This window comes from Psittacula echo, assembly GCF_963264785.1.
Source record: "Psittacula echo genome assembly, chromosome: 5".
Taxonomy (NCBI): Eukaryota; Metazoa; Chordata; class Aves; order Psittaciformes; family Psittacidae; genus Psittacula; species Psittacula echo.
Genome location: NC_137739.1, coordinates 37142734 through 37158770, shown reverse-complemented (window position 1 = coordinate 37158770; position 16037 = coordinate 37142734). Strand labels below are relative to the sequence as shown.

Here is a 16037-nt window from a genome sequence, read left to right as displayed (position 1 = left end):
GGGACATTAGGTTGAGGAGACAGTCTCTGGCCACTGAGGAGGAGTTTGGCATCCCAAGCTGCTTAAGAAAAGACCACTGGCAGAGTTAAGGGGGGAAATACTGTATTTTCTTTTCACTTTTCTATGATGAGACAGTAATTCTGACAGCAAATTAGATAAAAAAAATACAGTCATGTGGTTAGAATTTGGTTTAAAAATGCAAATAAAAGAACAAGGGGAGGAGGCCCATTCAGGGAAGACTGCAATGAACTGCTCCTCCAGCCTATCCGAAGGTACGTCACTCAGGGCATCACTCCGAGCTGTGCTCATTCTCCAGGCAGCAGCCTCCTGCCTGCCCTAGGACAGATATCAGCTCAGCCTTGGGTTACTGTGGAGGCTATGACTCACATGGCATAAGGCATTGCAGCACAGCAGAACTGCAGCCCAATGGCTTGTTCTGGGGCTGTGCTGCACATCCTGCTTAAATGTGATGCTGAAGACGTTCAAAACCCACTGCCAGCTCCATGTCAGACTTCCCCACCCCACATTTGGTCTTGATTAGCGGGTACCCGAGAGGCTATCTCTAGTCTCGCCGTGCTGAAGAAATCCTGCAGCTGGGAAATGATGTAGCAGGGCTTGGAGGAGCTCTGGGCACTTTTAACTGGTGTTGAGCTGGGGCTCTCTGGAGAGGTGCTGAATATTGGCTGATTTTCGAGTACCACTGATGATTTCTTTTTTTGGTAACATGCCACTGCTCTCTAGCCAGTCTGCAACAGATGTCCTTCGGCACCCAGATGCAGGTGAAGATTACAAACCAACAGAAGCAAGGTTTGGGAGCAGCATTTGTCACATCCAAGGTTGCAGGGGACAATGCATGTGTCCCAGGTGTGCCCAGGCCTGATCGCACTGCTCACTCCAGACCTCTCCAAGGTGTGTAGCATGGTTATAAAGCCAAGCTGCTGTGTGTGGGGACAGGGTATCCATAAGCTACATATGCACTGTTCAACCACAGTGCCCATGTACCTCAGGACCTCTTCTCCACCTGTGCCTCTGATGCTCGTGGAGAATTCAATATTGGGGATGATGTATATCCATTTCACCAGGCACAACCACCTATTCACCCACTGCCAAAGACCTTTCTCGGGAACTTCCTTGACCCCACTGGTACTGCTGGCAGGATTATCAGTGAATTCTGGGAAGCCAGGACTTTACTATCTCTTTTGCCTAGTCTAGGGTCTCAGCCATGGCTGATCTGGTCCCTTTGCCACTCTCAGCTTTACCTCTCACCTGCTGTCACTCCCTAACTTCAAGACCTGATCCAACACACTGGGAAAGCCAGATCAGCTACAACCTCTCTGAAGCAGGACTGTGCCTCACTCCATGTGCAACACAGGGTGGACATGAACAGAGCTCTCACCAGCACTAGTAAGGTGGAAAACAGGTTAAAGACAGTTGGGTTTCACAATGGGGCAGCAGCTGCCACAGCACCCTCCTGCACAGGAGGCCTGCTGACTCTGCCAACTGTCTAGTTTTGGGCAGTTCAAAATGCTGAGAATAATGTTTCCAAAAGGTCCTATGTGGCTGACAAACACCTACAGATTTTATCCCTGTGATTTAGGCTTGTAGATCACTTAGCTGCTTTAGGAAACATTATTCTCAGCTCACTGGTTGCAGATGAGGCTGGGGAGATCTGCGGTTTGCGGAAGCTGGGAGAAGTTCACCAATCTAGAGAGAAGCTGTGTCAAGTGACTTTGCTCAGCAGAAAGCCAGGCCTTTGTGGCCATGAATTCAAGTGACCTCTATTAGATCCTATCTTGACCCCCTTTATATTTGTACTCCCTGAAGATTCCCACAGGCTGGAGCCCCTCTTCAAATTCCTGTCCTGTGAGGTCAGGCATGTGGATGTCATGTCTCCAGCTCTCTCACTAGTGTCATCACTACACAAAAGCACACAGCCAGAGCCCTTGGGCATGGTACCACAATCCCCCATTGCTCCAGCCCAGGACATGCTCTCTTAGGACCAAGCCAGTACAAACCCATTGAGAAATGACCTTGCTGTCACTGCCCGAACCTGCCATGGAGGGGTGATGAAGCCATCCACTCCCCCCACTTCAACAGTGATAAAGCACAAATAGTAAATAACATGCCAGGCAGCCTGCCCTGTCCCTTTCCCCCAGCTCAGAAGCCCAAACCCAAGAGCAGCTGCACAGCCTCTCTGCGGGAACAGAAGTGTCAGGGGCTGGCTCCAGCCAGCTGCCCCCCAAGGAAGGAGACCGGGGCTAGGAGACATGAGAGGGCCTTGTTCAGCTCTGAGAATCATTCATTCTTAAAAACAGATACTGGAAGACCTAACAGTAAAGCAAGGGGCTACTCCAGCTGGAGTCATCAACTAGAGACCTCCCAGCACCACTTACTCAACAGAGGGGAGAACGTAGCCAGCAGGACACTAATGACTATTTTCCACGTAATTTTAAATCTAGTTCCATTTCCTTTTTTTTTTTTTTTTTTTTTTCCTTTTTGCTTTCCACTCCCTGGATTTCTAATCCTGGTAATCTTTCTCCATGGCTCCTGTGCAAGTGTGGAAGTGTGTGTGTGGCAGAGGCAGTGGGAGGTGGGTCAGGCATTTAGGCACATTTGGCAAAGCCAACAGAGTCATTATCACGGTCAAATACAGTGTAGTAGGGACCAATGAAGACATCTCCCAGGATCCAGAGTGGGCCCCCAGGGGGTGGGACGTCCAGGCCTGAAAAGCCGCTCAGGCAGATGGTCTCTCCTTGTACAGAAACCTAGACAGAAGGGTGAAAGCTTCAATCTCCCTTGGTCCTCCATTTCCCTCGCCCTTGCAGGCTTAGCAGAAACACCTGACAACGCTGGCTGCGCTTCAGCCTCTCCCAGCTTGAGATCCACCGCTTGTTGCAAAAGTTAACTCCCAAACCTTGGCTCCAAACGCAGCTCCCCCTCCCACAGTGCTTGTTGCAGCAAAGCATCAGGTAAACCTGCGTGTGCCCATAAACCTCCCAGCCCATGCAGCGCTGAATTAGAGCCATCACTGAAATTCTACACAAGTTGATTCTGATGGCTTAAATGCCAGGCTGGTAGCCTCTGCTATGATAAGCCTCATGGCACCAGAATCCAACAAGAAAGGGCAAAATATTTATAGAAAGTGATGCAGCAGTTTGCCCACACTTCCTCTCCCATCCTCCCATCCCTCATGAGCATCACGCAGGGATCTCGTTCCTGCAGGACTTTGGTAAGGTTGCCTGGCTCCATCAGCAGTGCCACCACCCCAACATTTCAGACTTTTTCCACAAGTTGATGCTCTTGTGTTCTGGATTTCATGGTTGAGGACTGAGTGGAGGAGGCAAGAGTTAAGCCTCAGGGGAGAAGCACAGGGCTGGAAAAAGCTGACTGGACATACCTTGAAGACATACTGCTCTCCAGTGAGCTGGTAGGGCTTCCCTCCTAGCGTTAGTGTGATGACAGGCAGAGAAGACACTTTATCACAGGGAATCACATACTGAAATAGTAACAGTAAAGGCTTTAGAAGGCAGCTCCCACACCCTCAGGATCTTCCTCAGACACAATCACATCTTTGCTGTAGTTTTTCCCCAAACCAGCTCATCATGGGAGGCTTGAACTGGGGTAAGCAGGCTGCTCCCTGCCCAGGGCTGCAAGCTGAGGGGTCAGAAGGTTTTAGGGATAGAGATGGAGCCAAAGGTTCAGCCTTTGGCTCTGCTGACCACCAGGGCTTAGTACCCAATGCGGCAAGGCTGGGGGTCTTGCCACAGAAGGCAGAGACATGGCTCAATACAGCCTAGAGACACAGACAGGGTGTGATGAAAAAACAAAGGCAGCTTAATTAACACTGGCAAATCTTGCAGAGGTGGCAGGTCTAACCTGCTGCAGCATGGAGCAACACTGAAGAAAAGACCTACAAGTGCTCATTGCTTTGTGATTTGGGAAGGGTTTTGGAGAATAGAATCTTTCCTAGAGGCTCCTTATAATCCCTGTTTCAAGTAGGAGAGATGACCTTGTGAGATTAGCTGTGATGGTTAAAAACTTGGCAGGGAAGGGTTGTCATCTGCATTAAATAAAGTGCCTTTGGACTCACATTAACAGAAATCCTCGGCCTTAGCTGCAACTCACACCCATTGTCCCCTGCCTGTCAGGGATGGGTGGCAGAGGTGACTCAAAGCCTTTCAAAGTTCATGGAACCTGGCACTCTGACAGCATAGGCAGGAAGGTGAACACTACATGGGATCAAAAGACAGAGGGGTCCCTGCTACGCCAGGGCCTTTTCCATGAGCACAGGCCGTGAACGGCAAGCAGAGGGAGTAGAAGACCAGGGTCTGTAAAAGGATTTGGGTGCAAAGCAGTGTGGATGACATAATGAACATGGACTCCCACTTTCCCAGCCTGACCTCACCTGGCCTTTGATGAGTGGTTTTGCACCAATGGCTGTTTGCAGCTCCTTCACTTCCTTGGTGGGGCCAGTGATGAGTGAGGTTCCTGTGTCCACGATGGCCTCGCAGCCCCCTTTGCACAGGGTCAGCCCATTGGCAACATCCACCCTGGGGAGAGGTGCCCAGATAGAAGACAACTGTTAAGAGCCCTCCCAGAAAAGGCTGCAGGAAGCAGAAGGCAAAGAGTTGAAGATGATTTGAGTCTGGGCAGTATGTAGGCATGCAGTGGAGGGCTGCCACAGACACCCAGGAAGGACAGATGCTCAGAAATACTGATGCAGCACCAACTTAGTGCACAGACCCCCTGGCTTCCCCCTGCCTGCTCCCAACTGAGCAGGTGCCTTGAGGTGTTACTGCATTTCTGCAGAGAGCCTGGACTGCTGCCTCTGTACCCTGCCTGCCACCTGCGCTCCAGAGCATGCATCACAGATAACAGGCACATGAGCGAGCTCAGGGCAATGCATTAGGGAAAAAAGCAAAAAGTCAACGGTTAAAGGGGTGGTGTGACCGCTGAGAGGGTTACAGGCAAGAGAAGGGTTCCTGTATGTCAAAGAGGCAAGACAGGAGCTACTAGGCTTCCTCTCCCGCATCGTGTTTCGCAGCAGTGCAGATGGATAAAACCTTCCAGCCAAAGGTCTGCCAGGCTTTGCCAACGAGGCAGGGCTGGGGGAAGATGAGAACCGAAACCCCGTGCTGGGGTGGGATGCAGTCCCTGGGAGAAGGACACACTCTGATCACAGGCTGCTTTTAAGTTCCTATCACGTGAGAGAGCTCAGAATAGACCACGGGGCTGGCGGCCGGCAGATCAGCCCACTCTCCTCCCCTCTGCCTCCAACAATGCGTGCTGATTGCTGCACCATGCCCTTCAGTCAAGGGCTGGCTTCCTGAGGCCTCATCCTGCTTCTCCAGAGTGTGCAAGTGAGCCCTTGAGATCACGCCTTGCTGAAAGCTAAGCAAAGCTGGGGTTTAACCCGTGGGGCTCACGGACATGCCAGTGTTTTTTTCCTGCTTCGCAAGGATGCAGCAGGCGTTTTCGAGGGTCAAACATAAACAAGAGGAAAAGATTTTGCAGAACATCTCCTGGTGTTTTCTGCCTCTTCTCCCCTTCCAGCAACAGCTTTAGGGTGGGATTTTAATCTGTTTTTTGGCGTAGATGTGTTCCACAAATAGAGATGATTCCTTTTTGGGGAGGGTCTCAGCCCAGCCCCAAGTGTGACCTTTCTGCACACGTTCCCATGCACGTAGCCAGGTGGAGGAGGGACTTACGCATCCATGTGGACCTGCCAGTAAGCCTTGCGTGTGACATTGACCCAGCTGAAGTCACCGCTGTAATACTTGGGGTCGGTGCCCCCCAGGAGCAGCTCGCCACCTGGCTGAGCAGTGGGATCTCTGAAAAACAAAACCAAACCTGTGAACATCAGGGTCAGGGTGGGAACAACCCCTTCCGCATGCCCCCAGCCTACATGCCCGGGTGCTTAGTGGTGAAGCACAGATGACTTACATTGCACTATTATATGTCAATATAAGGACAGATACTGTGAGATAGGCTGGAGTGAGGAAATGGGAAATTTTTTCACCCAAAGCATCCTGCAGCCTTTTGCCTAGTGCTTTCTCACAGACACCTGCAGAAACTTGCTGTAGAGAAGTAGGACAGAGAAGGGGAATGGCAAATGGGAACTGAGCACTGACACAGGGGACCCCCCAGATAATCAGCCTGTAACAGGCACCCATGGCAGGGCTGGACATGGCTGATACAGCGTTAGGTTATCTGCACTCAACTCCGCGCCAGCCAGGAGCCTCAGAAATGAATCCTCAAGGTTACTGTCTGATAAAAGCTCACTGCCAAGCAGATGGGAAGAAATATGGTGATGGGGGAGGGCTGGCTTTGAACGGCTCAGAGCAGCCTCTCTACCCTCCCCACTCCTGGTGTGCTACTTTTTGGGCTGAAGTAGTTCAGAGTCCCCCCTGTGGTGCCAGGACGGTTATGTGGTGTCCTGGGGGAGCAGCAGCGGGTGGGAAGGCACTGGGAGGCATAAAGGATGATCTCCCCGTGGGTGAGGGAGTGTTAGCCCCATCATTAGTGATGACTGGTGTGGGGCATGCTTGCCTGGGAGGTGACACTGAGGTGGCCATGTGGGTCATGGATTTTGGCAACAGACTGGGGCTAACGGGGACTGCACTAGCAGCATGCAATCTCTTGATCACAACCCTGCTTATTTTCATTTTCCTTTCCTCTGAAAACAGCCCCAGTCTCTTCATCAGTTAAGAGACCCAGTAGCAGATCTACCCAGTTTTTTATCAGTAAACTTCTACTTCCCTTCTTGCTTCAAAGCAGACAGAAGAAGAGATTTTGGCCTGACTGCTCTAGCAAGGAGACCTTGCTGGAATCTCCCCTGTTGTGCTGGCCAGGGTGTGAACTGGCACATGGCAAGAGGTGCTACCAGGAGACACAGAGAAATGCCCATCTGGGCTTGCCCTCGCAATGATAGGTCTGCCACCAAACCAAACACTACCTGTTTAGGTAGAAAGAGAAGATGTTTTTCTCAATCAGCTTCTGTTCCATGATGTTATCGAAGAAAGGGGTGACCTTATCCACAGAGATCCTTGGGAATGCCATGCCCAGGATGCCATCAAACTTGGCTGCAATGAATGTGATGCCTGGCTGTTTCACAGCCTCTCCAAAGATCTGGTTCTTGATTTTCAAGTTACCAAGCTGAGGGGAGATGGGAAAGGAAGGGAAAAGCAAATTATAAAGGAAACTGACTTGGGGGACCAGGGTGGAAACGGGATCTCACTGAATGCGGGCTTTAGTGTGTCCCTCAATGCACTGCCACACTCCTGCCTGCTTTTACCCTTCCATTTGTAGGCAGCTGCAGAAATCAGATACCCTGGTGGCACTCTCCTTGGAGGGGAGGTGGAGGGGGGGGGTGGGGAGGGCAGGACACAGGCCACCCTGGCTGCACAATGGCACCTCCTGCGGCCCTGCAAAGCCCAGCATACCCCTAGAGACTGGAGCCTCCCTTTGCTCTTTGCCTGCTTCACTCAGCCCTTTCAGCCTTTCCCTGGGTTCAGGCACTAGCCATGCCATCTTTCAGCTCCTCCTCTTTGCAGGGAGCGACCTATATCACTTTGTCCACTCTACATCCCTTCCCCGATTGCCTACTTCATCCTATCTTCCTGGCCTGAAATGCTCTTGCGCTGTGCCTTTAATCCTCAACATTTTCTAAGTCATCTCTGTGTCCCACCTCCTCGGGCATTGCACCCATTCCCAGCTGGGAGCACAAATCCTTCTCACCTCTGCCAACAACCCCTGTGATCTCCCCTACATAAGAAACATCCCCAGGATATTGCTGCATCTCCCAGAACAGCCACCAGCCTGCAGAGACCTCCTATGGGAGGGGAGAAGACCCAGCTGGGAAAGCAAGGTTGAGTTGAGAGCACTAAAATAGCAAGTGGAGTACTGTGAATGCAAAGGTCACCTCTCTTGCCAGCCACGAGAGGGACTGGCGTTCCCTGCTGAAAGCTGAAATGCCTCACAAGGGCAGATCCCCAGAAAGGAGATTGCAGAAAGCAAGATAGCTGGGCTGACAGGGAGCAAGAGCTGGGTCCTGGCTCTAGCAGTTCAGAAGGTTCCTGAGCTTCTGGCTGACCACAGGCAGTGTTATCATTCGTGCAATTTCAGCCTCCCAGCCTGCAGCTATCAGCACTGTAGTGAACAGGGCTGGACTGAAAAGCTGGTGTCTCCTACCTGATGGCAGATAACGATCACTGTAAATTACTAATATCCCCCCAGGGTTAGACAAGCGCAAGGCTGGGACGCTGGCTTTAATGGTATCTGGAGGCTTGTGCTAGGGAAAGATGATCAAGCCTTGCAAAAGCTAAAAGCCACAGAGCAGGATGTGGGGTAAAACAGCTTAGAGCAATGTATCTGCTCAACGGTGCGCAAGTGGCAAGTGCCCCAGTTGTACACCACAGGTTTACAAAAGCCACAACTCCACCACGGAGCACCACTGGTCCTGCTGCAGCTCAGGAAGTTGAATAAAGCTTCCTTAAAAAAAAAAAACCAACAAAGTGCAATGGACTGATAAAACTGAGCCACCAGGTTTGTCTGAGTATTGCCCTGGTTGCACATCCCAAGAGGAAGGCAGATACCTGCCCAGTGGTGGGGTCCCACTCTGCAGAAGTCACCACTGCAGACTCTGCCCATGCTTGGACCTCAGCAGGACCGAACCCCAAGAGCACCTCTAGCAGAGTGCTGGTGCAAGGAGACAGATCCTTTGTGGGGTGTATCTGCACTGCAGCCTTGGGACAGACCTTGGCCCCATGGCCAGTGATGTTTTCTCTGCTGTCCTTGAAGGACATCCCAAGGTCAGGCTGTGCTAAAGGGATGAGATGCTCCAGCAGCAGAGGGTTGGTTGAACCTGCTGGTCTTTGAAGAATGAGCAGCAGCAGGAAGCGCAGTGCTGCAGGGCATCATTCCTCCACGGGAGGAGAAAGGATGCTTGACATGAGCTTGTCACCCTCTCCAAAAAAAGTTCAGGGCTGAGGGACTCTGGACCACCTGGCAAACAGCATCTTTTGGTCAGATGTCACTGCTACTACAGGCTGCTGTGGCTGCTTCCACCCTTTGGGATGGCTGGAGCCAAGAGGGTCACCCTGAAGGCTGTTTCAATGTCTGTATTTCCAGACTACAACCAACTGGGAGCTTGCCTATAGGACACTGTACAGCAGAGGAAACATCTTGGTGTCCAAGCTGAAGGTCCCTGACCCTCTGAGTCATCCCTGCTCCTGTGTCCTGCAAGTGTGACACTGCACAGGCTTCATGCAAGAGGTTTCTCTTGCTTCTGCCCGGGCAGAAACCAAATGCTACAAGCTGTGCTGGCTACCAAGAGCCACCCCTGCTTCCTGAACAAGCTCAGGCACAAAATCCTTTCTCTGAGCCATGGGGAAGTGGAGAGCCAGCTAGCAAGCAGGCATTAGGGTGATAATTACAAACAAACAAACAAAAGCTGTGATTTTCCTTCTGACTCACTTCAGCCCCTGCATTAAGCCAGAAAGTGCCTAAACCAGCCCACACTTTCACAGCACAATCAAGTTTGCTGTTTGCGTTGCTGTCCTGCTCCATTATTGGGATGAATGCAGATGCCTCCACCTGCTCTGTATTTTGCAAACCTAATGTAAGAGAATCCATTAATGCTACATACATGGTGCCTTCACACAGTGAGAGCTGTGGGAAGCCTCAGTTGGGTGGCCTTTTTGCGGTGGGGCGCTTATAAGCAAGCTGAGGGATGCAGGAAATAAATGGCATGAAACAAACCTGAAAATCCAAAGCTTCATAGGCTGCAGAAGGCAAAACCAGAGGTGCAAAGCTGCTGGGGGAGACCCGCTGCTCTCCCCCACAGCCTCGACTGCACCCATATTCAGGGTGCACTAAGCCCATCAAAACTCCTCTCCCCCAAAACAGGGTCCTGCACCCAGCCTGAGCTGCTGGCATCTTTGAAGTGCAGAGGCAATGGCTAGTGCTTCCAGGCTAGCCTGAAATTTTCCTGCTTTAAGGACAGCCAGAAGAGTGTTCCTTGCGTGAGCCACCCAATTTGGGCTCCTCTTGGATATTTTTCTTCTGATCTCAATATAATTGATAATCCAGTACTTTTCAGCTGAACCTAACACAGAAATCCCCAAATCCCTAGACTTATGTGCTTACTCAAAACTTCTGCTTTGTTTCCTTGACACAAAGCAAACACACGCTCTTATCCCTGCGAGGAGACCAAGTGATCTGGGAGTGCGTGTCACTGATGTTCGGCAGCTGGCAAGCTCTCATGAGCCTCTGTAACCTGGGAAGCAGTCATGAAAGGTGCCTGCCCTTCGCAGGAAACTCAGCCTTTGCTTTCTGAAAAGGAAACAATGAGAAGCAACCACCAGCAACATGGCTACCTCAAAGCTGCATCCTGAATGCTGCTGGTGACCCACTCTCCCAGGTGTTACACAGCCTTTGCAAACATAAGCACCAGTTCTGGACATGAGACCAGGATGGGATTGCGAAGAGCCCATTTCTGGCCAGTGTTTGGGCAGCTGCCTGAGTGGATGCCCACTACTGCATTGATATTGGCCAAGAACAAGCTGAGCACCACCAGCCGCCTATAGTGGTGCTGGTGTGCATTTGGGCTGGGAAATTTCCAGGGTCAGGAGGAAGAGGGTGGGAGAGATGGCCAGAGACAGTGTTTGCAGGCAACAATGCATGTGGTCCTCACTCTGCTGACCTGCTGATTAATACCTTTCCCCTTTAGTCATTGTCACTTTGTCAGTCATCATCACCACCTTGTTTTCATCACCACCTCGCTTCAAAGCACTTGGAAACACTGTGCTAAAGCACACTCTGTATGAGTAGGACACTCAAGAAGGGAGGCCCATTTAAATCAAACAGCTTCTAGTGGTCTTACAAAAGTAGGATTAGGCAGCTCACAGCAAGGGCAGTTGTTACTCACTGTGACGGTGTCCTGGCTGAGGAACCCAGAGAGGCTCCCTGTCCCATAGTGGATGGCAAACTCGGTGCCGTTCTCCACATAGGTGCTGGATTTAGAGGCATCATACTTGTGGTGCAGCACTGCAATCAGGGAGGAGGACACGGGGACACAAAACATTAGTGCTCCTTGATACCTAGGGTTTGCCAACACCTAACCCCACACTACCCAGCTCATCTGGACAGACACTCAATGATGTGAAGATGGGACTGAACCCAGCATTTGCCAAGCCCAGACTCCTTAACAAAGCGTTTCCAACGTCTGGGGAATTACGCGAGCAGATCCAATTTGGCTGTTAAATCGGATTTTGCCACTGGGTATTAAAAGCCTAGAGACTACATGGCTGGTGTTTCAGGGTGTGTTAAAACAGCAGAGCAAAATGCGTCCCCCTGTGCCACAGAGAACCAGAATGGCTTTAAACACAGCCTGCTCTGGGCATGAACATTTTCACTTGTGGATTTTTATGTTTCTTTTACTAAGACTGGCTGGAATTTTTTTATATGGCCATTGTTTTTTGCACAGAGAGGCCTCAAAATATTTTTTTGTTATTTGCAAAGGAAAAGGACTTCCCTCAATGTAGGCTGCTTTCCCCTTGGAAAGGTTTGGAACTGTAAGATATCCCTGTTTTTACAGCTAGGCAGATTCCACCTCCACAGATTCCTCCTGAGTCAGGAGCTGGGCAGTGGTGTGTATTAAGCTTGGCCAGCCCAGCTCCATGGCTGCTCACTGAGTGGGGCAGACAGCAGATGGGGACAGACCAGCTGAGCCCTGCAGAAACCAACACGCTATACCGGGACTTCCGTGGCTGGGCTGTCTGGATGCCAGGAGGATCAGGAGGCTGGGCTCATTGCATCCTCGTGATTGCTTACCCTTTGATCCCAGCACCTCCTGCGCCACTGCCTTGAGAAACCCACCCCCTGCTACAGATTAGGAACACCCAAGACAGACCAAGTCTGGACCTCACCACACTACCAGTGTCCTAAATCTCATTCACATATGCAAAAGGAAGGTCTGCCTTCTCTCCAGGAAACACAGGACCATACAAGAAGCCCAAATTTCCTCCTACTCCCCATGAGCACTGTGGGCCACCTTCCACGGTTGCATTTGCTGGCTCCACAGGTTTCTCTGCTCTGCTTAAGCAGCACAGCCAGTACTTTTAAATGGCATTTTGCCATCACCGGGTTTCACACCTTCGGCTGTGGAGGTGTATTGCATAGGAATGCCACAGAGCAAAAAACCTTGTAGTCCCTAAGACATTCTCATCTCATTGTGCCTACCTGGCTCTCCTTAATTATAAATCCATAAACATGCACACACATGCTCCTTGCAGTAACAGACTAGAAACTAGGGCGGTTTGTATCAGATCTGGCAAGAGGCTGACTTTTTTTCACCAGCCTTGCGCAATAGGGCAACAGCAGCATCACTCTGTAATTTGGGGAGAAACATCACAACCTGTGATGCTGCTCCCCGGCTGCAGGGCTGAGGCCGTTAGGGAATGTCTGAAGCTGTGCGTGGGTGACTTGGAGAGATAAAAACAGGAAGAGAGTAATGAAGGATGGATGCAGGAGGTTGCAATTCTAATTCCAAGTCTGACCCTAAAGAGCCCATCAGCTTTTGTCAAGCCCTTTCACACTGCTGCCTCAGTTTCCCCTCCTGCAATGCCAGAATCTGCATCTTGTAGGGAAGGAGAAGATACTGAGCTGTGGCTGGCACCAGTGACACTTACAACAGGCGATGTCCAGCAGGTGACAGTGCACAGATGGCACCCAGAGGTTGGAGGAGCCCGTGTCAAAGACCACAGTGAACTTCTGTGGTGGGGTCCCGATGCCAATCTCACCATAATACTGGGCCTGCAGAGGAGGAGAAGGGAGCCATGAGTGGAGGCAGCTGTTAAAAGAAGGGATTAAAGACTAAAAAATCTCTTAGGATTGATATCAGCTTCTTATCTGGACACTGCCTTCCTCTTGTTTTAGACTGTGACGGGCTCCCAGTCTTTGTTTTTTGGAAGGGATGATCCCCTTCAGTGTTCATACCTCATTACAGCAGGTGTGAAAAGGATAAACTGCAGAGGAGAAGTGGGATGGGTGTTTGCAGAGGAGGACTTTTGGGGCAGGGACACAGGGCAGAAAAGAACTGGAAAGGTCTGCAGGCTTGCATGTGGTTCAGTACAGGGAAGAGAAAAAAGATGGGAAGAAGCCAAGCAAAACACCTGTGTTACTGAAAAGCCAAAACTGGCTGGGAAACTGCTTCACTAGCAAGTTTGCAGAGGAACTGCAGCTTTGCAGCAGGCAGCAGCTCTGCTGCTATGGGTGGAGGTACAGCTGCCGAAGCTTTTGGTACATGTTGGTGAGTCCCTGGGATGGGGAGGAATAAACAAATGCTCAGTTGCAGGTTTTGGGAGACTTAGGAGGAAATGGAGGGAACACTGCCAGAGAGGGATTTAGGGCTGTGGGGTGAGAGTCTGGGAGGACAAGAGGGTAATGCTCAGCAGGTCCTAGATGGACCCATATTTTGCCAGCCCTCCCAAAAGGGCAGAGAGCTGAGAAATGCTCAGTAAGCAGCCAGATCAGGGTCCGGAGAGAAGGCTGTAGCAAAGGAAGTCAGACTGTAGCCTTTCAAAGCCCCTACATGTACTTAATTAGGTGAAGAGGAGGGAGAAAACAGCATTACCAAAGCTCCTGCGCACTTAGTTTGCAAGGGTTGCTCACTGAGTAATTACTAATCCATTACACTTAGCCATAATGGAGAGGCAGTACTTGCTTCCAGTCATTCTGTAGTTGTTGCTGGGCCTTGAAAATTAACCCCCAGTTTAGAGGCCCCATACATCACATATACAGACCCACGAAGAGTCCCAGGGGCTGGTGGGACCACGTGGGACAGACTAAGGGAGAGGTGGCACCTTTTATCCCAACAGCCCCTCAGGCAGCAAGAGTTTTCAGCAGCCAGGCTGGGAGGGATGCAGCAGTCCCTCATCTCTCACCACAGGCTGGGCTGGTCTCCCCCTGCACCAGCAGAGCAGAGTCCTTCCCTGAGGGGCAGCCTGAGCTGCGGTCACAAGAGACAAGGCCATGGCCCAGCTGCTGGCACCCTGGCTTTCGACACTGCCGATTAAAACACTGGCAGCCCTTCCCTGCCCAGCCCTGGCAGGGCCGTGCTGGCTGGGTGACAAGAGCCCCTGGGAAAAGGGAGCAGGGGGGAACATTCTGAATTAATGTCCAAACAGGCAGTGCCAGCTTTATTCTGCTGGCCAGTGCCTGCATCTCCACCCTCCCAAGAGCTGTGAGGGTACTCAGTGGGGAGGCCAGAAACAGGAAACCCCACATGTATGTGGCAGCTGGGGAACGGCAAACGTCATGCCCTTTATGTGGCTTCTCCTTTTATCTCCGTTTCCACCACGAAGGTCCCTTTGCTCCCTAAGCTGCTGAGAAGAAGGTGGAGGTGCAGCGTGGCTTTTCCCAAGGCCAGGCAGAAGATGGAAGGATAGCAGGAGGAAGGGTCCTGCACCCCCAGACCCACAGCAATCTGATGCCCTTTCTGAGCCCTCTTTCCCTGCCCCACGCTTGCTCTTTTATATTCAACACCCCAAGGAGTGGAGCATGATCTTTATGCCCCCCCATCTTGCAGAAAGTGGAGCCCAAACAGGCCAGAAGATGCTAGGAAGGACAGCAAGCGGGCAGACCCCTATTTACAATCATTAATTAGTGACAGAGGGGAAAAGAAATAGGTCACAGAAGCTGCAAAACTGCCACCTGGGTGGCAGTGGGTTGTTTGTTATTATTATAATTATCAGTATTAGTATTTTTAGTTTAGCAATTAGGGAAGCAACTTTCTGCAACCACCCACCGAGCCGTGGGGGTGCATGAATCTGTCCTACGAGATTAACACCTCTCCCTCCTTTACCTTCCCAGCTGTGGCTGGGTAGCACAGCTGGCATTCCCCACCACCCCCCTGGGATGGGTACCCCCAGAAGCGACAGCCTCCTGGCTGGCATCATGCTGGGGTCTGCAGCAGTGAAGGGGTAGTTGGCAGAGGGGTGCTACTCACATCCATGTAGTTCTTCAGGATCTCTGGAGTGGGCTCAGCCACCTCGCTGAAGCCAAGCTTGAACTTGAGGAGCTGGGTGAGAGCGTTCATGTCTGGAATCTCACTGTTCACCTCGTTCAAGACCCGACGCATGGAGGGGAACTTGGTCAGGGGGATCCTGCAAGGGGAGGGCATTATTAATGGGGGTGGGGGGCTTCTAGAGACGGGAACAGCATGGCTCCACCAAAACCAGGGGGACTACCAGCATGGGCTAGATGATATGTGGCCTCCTGCTGGCACCCCATGCTGGATCCTCCTTGCTGTGCTCTCTGCTTTTCCCAAAGCCAGAGGATTGGGGGTGGGGGGGGTTGGGGTGGGGGAGGTGGTGGTAAGGGGGAGAGGGAAAGGAAGGGCAGCAGGTGGCTGCCAAGGTTCACTGAGAATAGGAAAACGTGGGGCAAGCCCCCTCCATCAGCCCTGAACCCCCATCTCGGGGGGTCCCAGCCGTTCTCTCCTCTGCTTTGATGGTGGGGGAGCAGCCCCGTGTGGGGGTGCCTGCGAGAGGAGCCCAGAGGCCACCACTGCACCAGCACCTGGGCTGCATGCCCCATGTCCCCACCCGGTCCCCGAGGGACCCCCCGGCTCACCTGATGAGGGCCGCGCAGGGCCCGGCCAGCGTGAGCAGGAGGAGAAGGATGCCGCGGGGCGCCATACTGGCGCTGCGGTGTGTGCAGGACGCAGAGGGAGCCGCGGACAGGAGGCCGCACGCCGCTGCCGCCCGCCTCCCCTGTTTTTGTAGGAGCGGCGGCCCCTCTCCGAGGATCGCTCCCGGTCAGCTGACGGGATAAAATTGCAACCGGCAGCGTCACGTGAGGGCGGGCCGGGGCGGGGGCACCCGTGGGGTGCGGGGACCCGTCTCGCAGTGTGTGTGCGCCGTCCCTCCTTTTCCCGGTCCCAAGGCCTGACCTCCGGCACTGGGACCGTGACTCAGCCTCTGGGAAAAGGGGAATAAACAGCGACAAACACATCACGAGGTGCCGTGTGTTTGCCT

At 52.1% G+C, this 16037-nt stretch overlaps 1 protein-coding gene across 1 annotated transcript; it reads right to left on the bottom strand.

Moving 5' to 3' along the window:
- Window positions 1-85: 85 nt before the first annotated feature.
- CTSD (cathepsin D) lies at window positions 86-16026 on the bottom strand. The gene is made up of 9 exons (XM_080618061.1): window positions 15634-16026; window positions 15008-15164; window positions 12690-12813; window positions 10928-11046; window positions 6956-7155; window positions 5709-5831; window positions 4406-4550; window positions 3398-3496; window positions 86-2765 (listed from the first exon to the last, which is right to left on the bottom strand). The coding sequence occupies exons 1-9, from the start codon at window positions 15696-15698 to the stop codon at window positions 2604-2606; spliced, it is 1194 nt and encodes a 397-aa protein (XP_080474187.1). The 5' UTR covers window positions 15699-16026; the 3' UTR covers window positions 86-2603.
- Window positions 16027-16037: the final 11 nt, after the last annotated feature.

Excerpts from the sequence above, each read along its gene's own strand:
- CTSD (XM_080618061.1), bottom strand. The coding sequence starts at position 15,698 with ATGGCGCCCCGCGGCATCCTTCTCCTCCTGCTCACGCTGGCCGGGCCC. Across the intron at positions 12,814-15,007 it reads TCCTGAAGAACTACATGGAT|GCCCAGTATTATGGTGAGAT; the intron begins GTGAGTAGCACC and ends CCTCCTCTGCAG. Across the intron at positions 4,551-5,708 it reads TGGCAGGTCCACATGGATGC|GGTGGATGTTGCCAATGGGC; the intron begins GTAAGTCCCTCC and ends ACCTCTCCCCAG.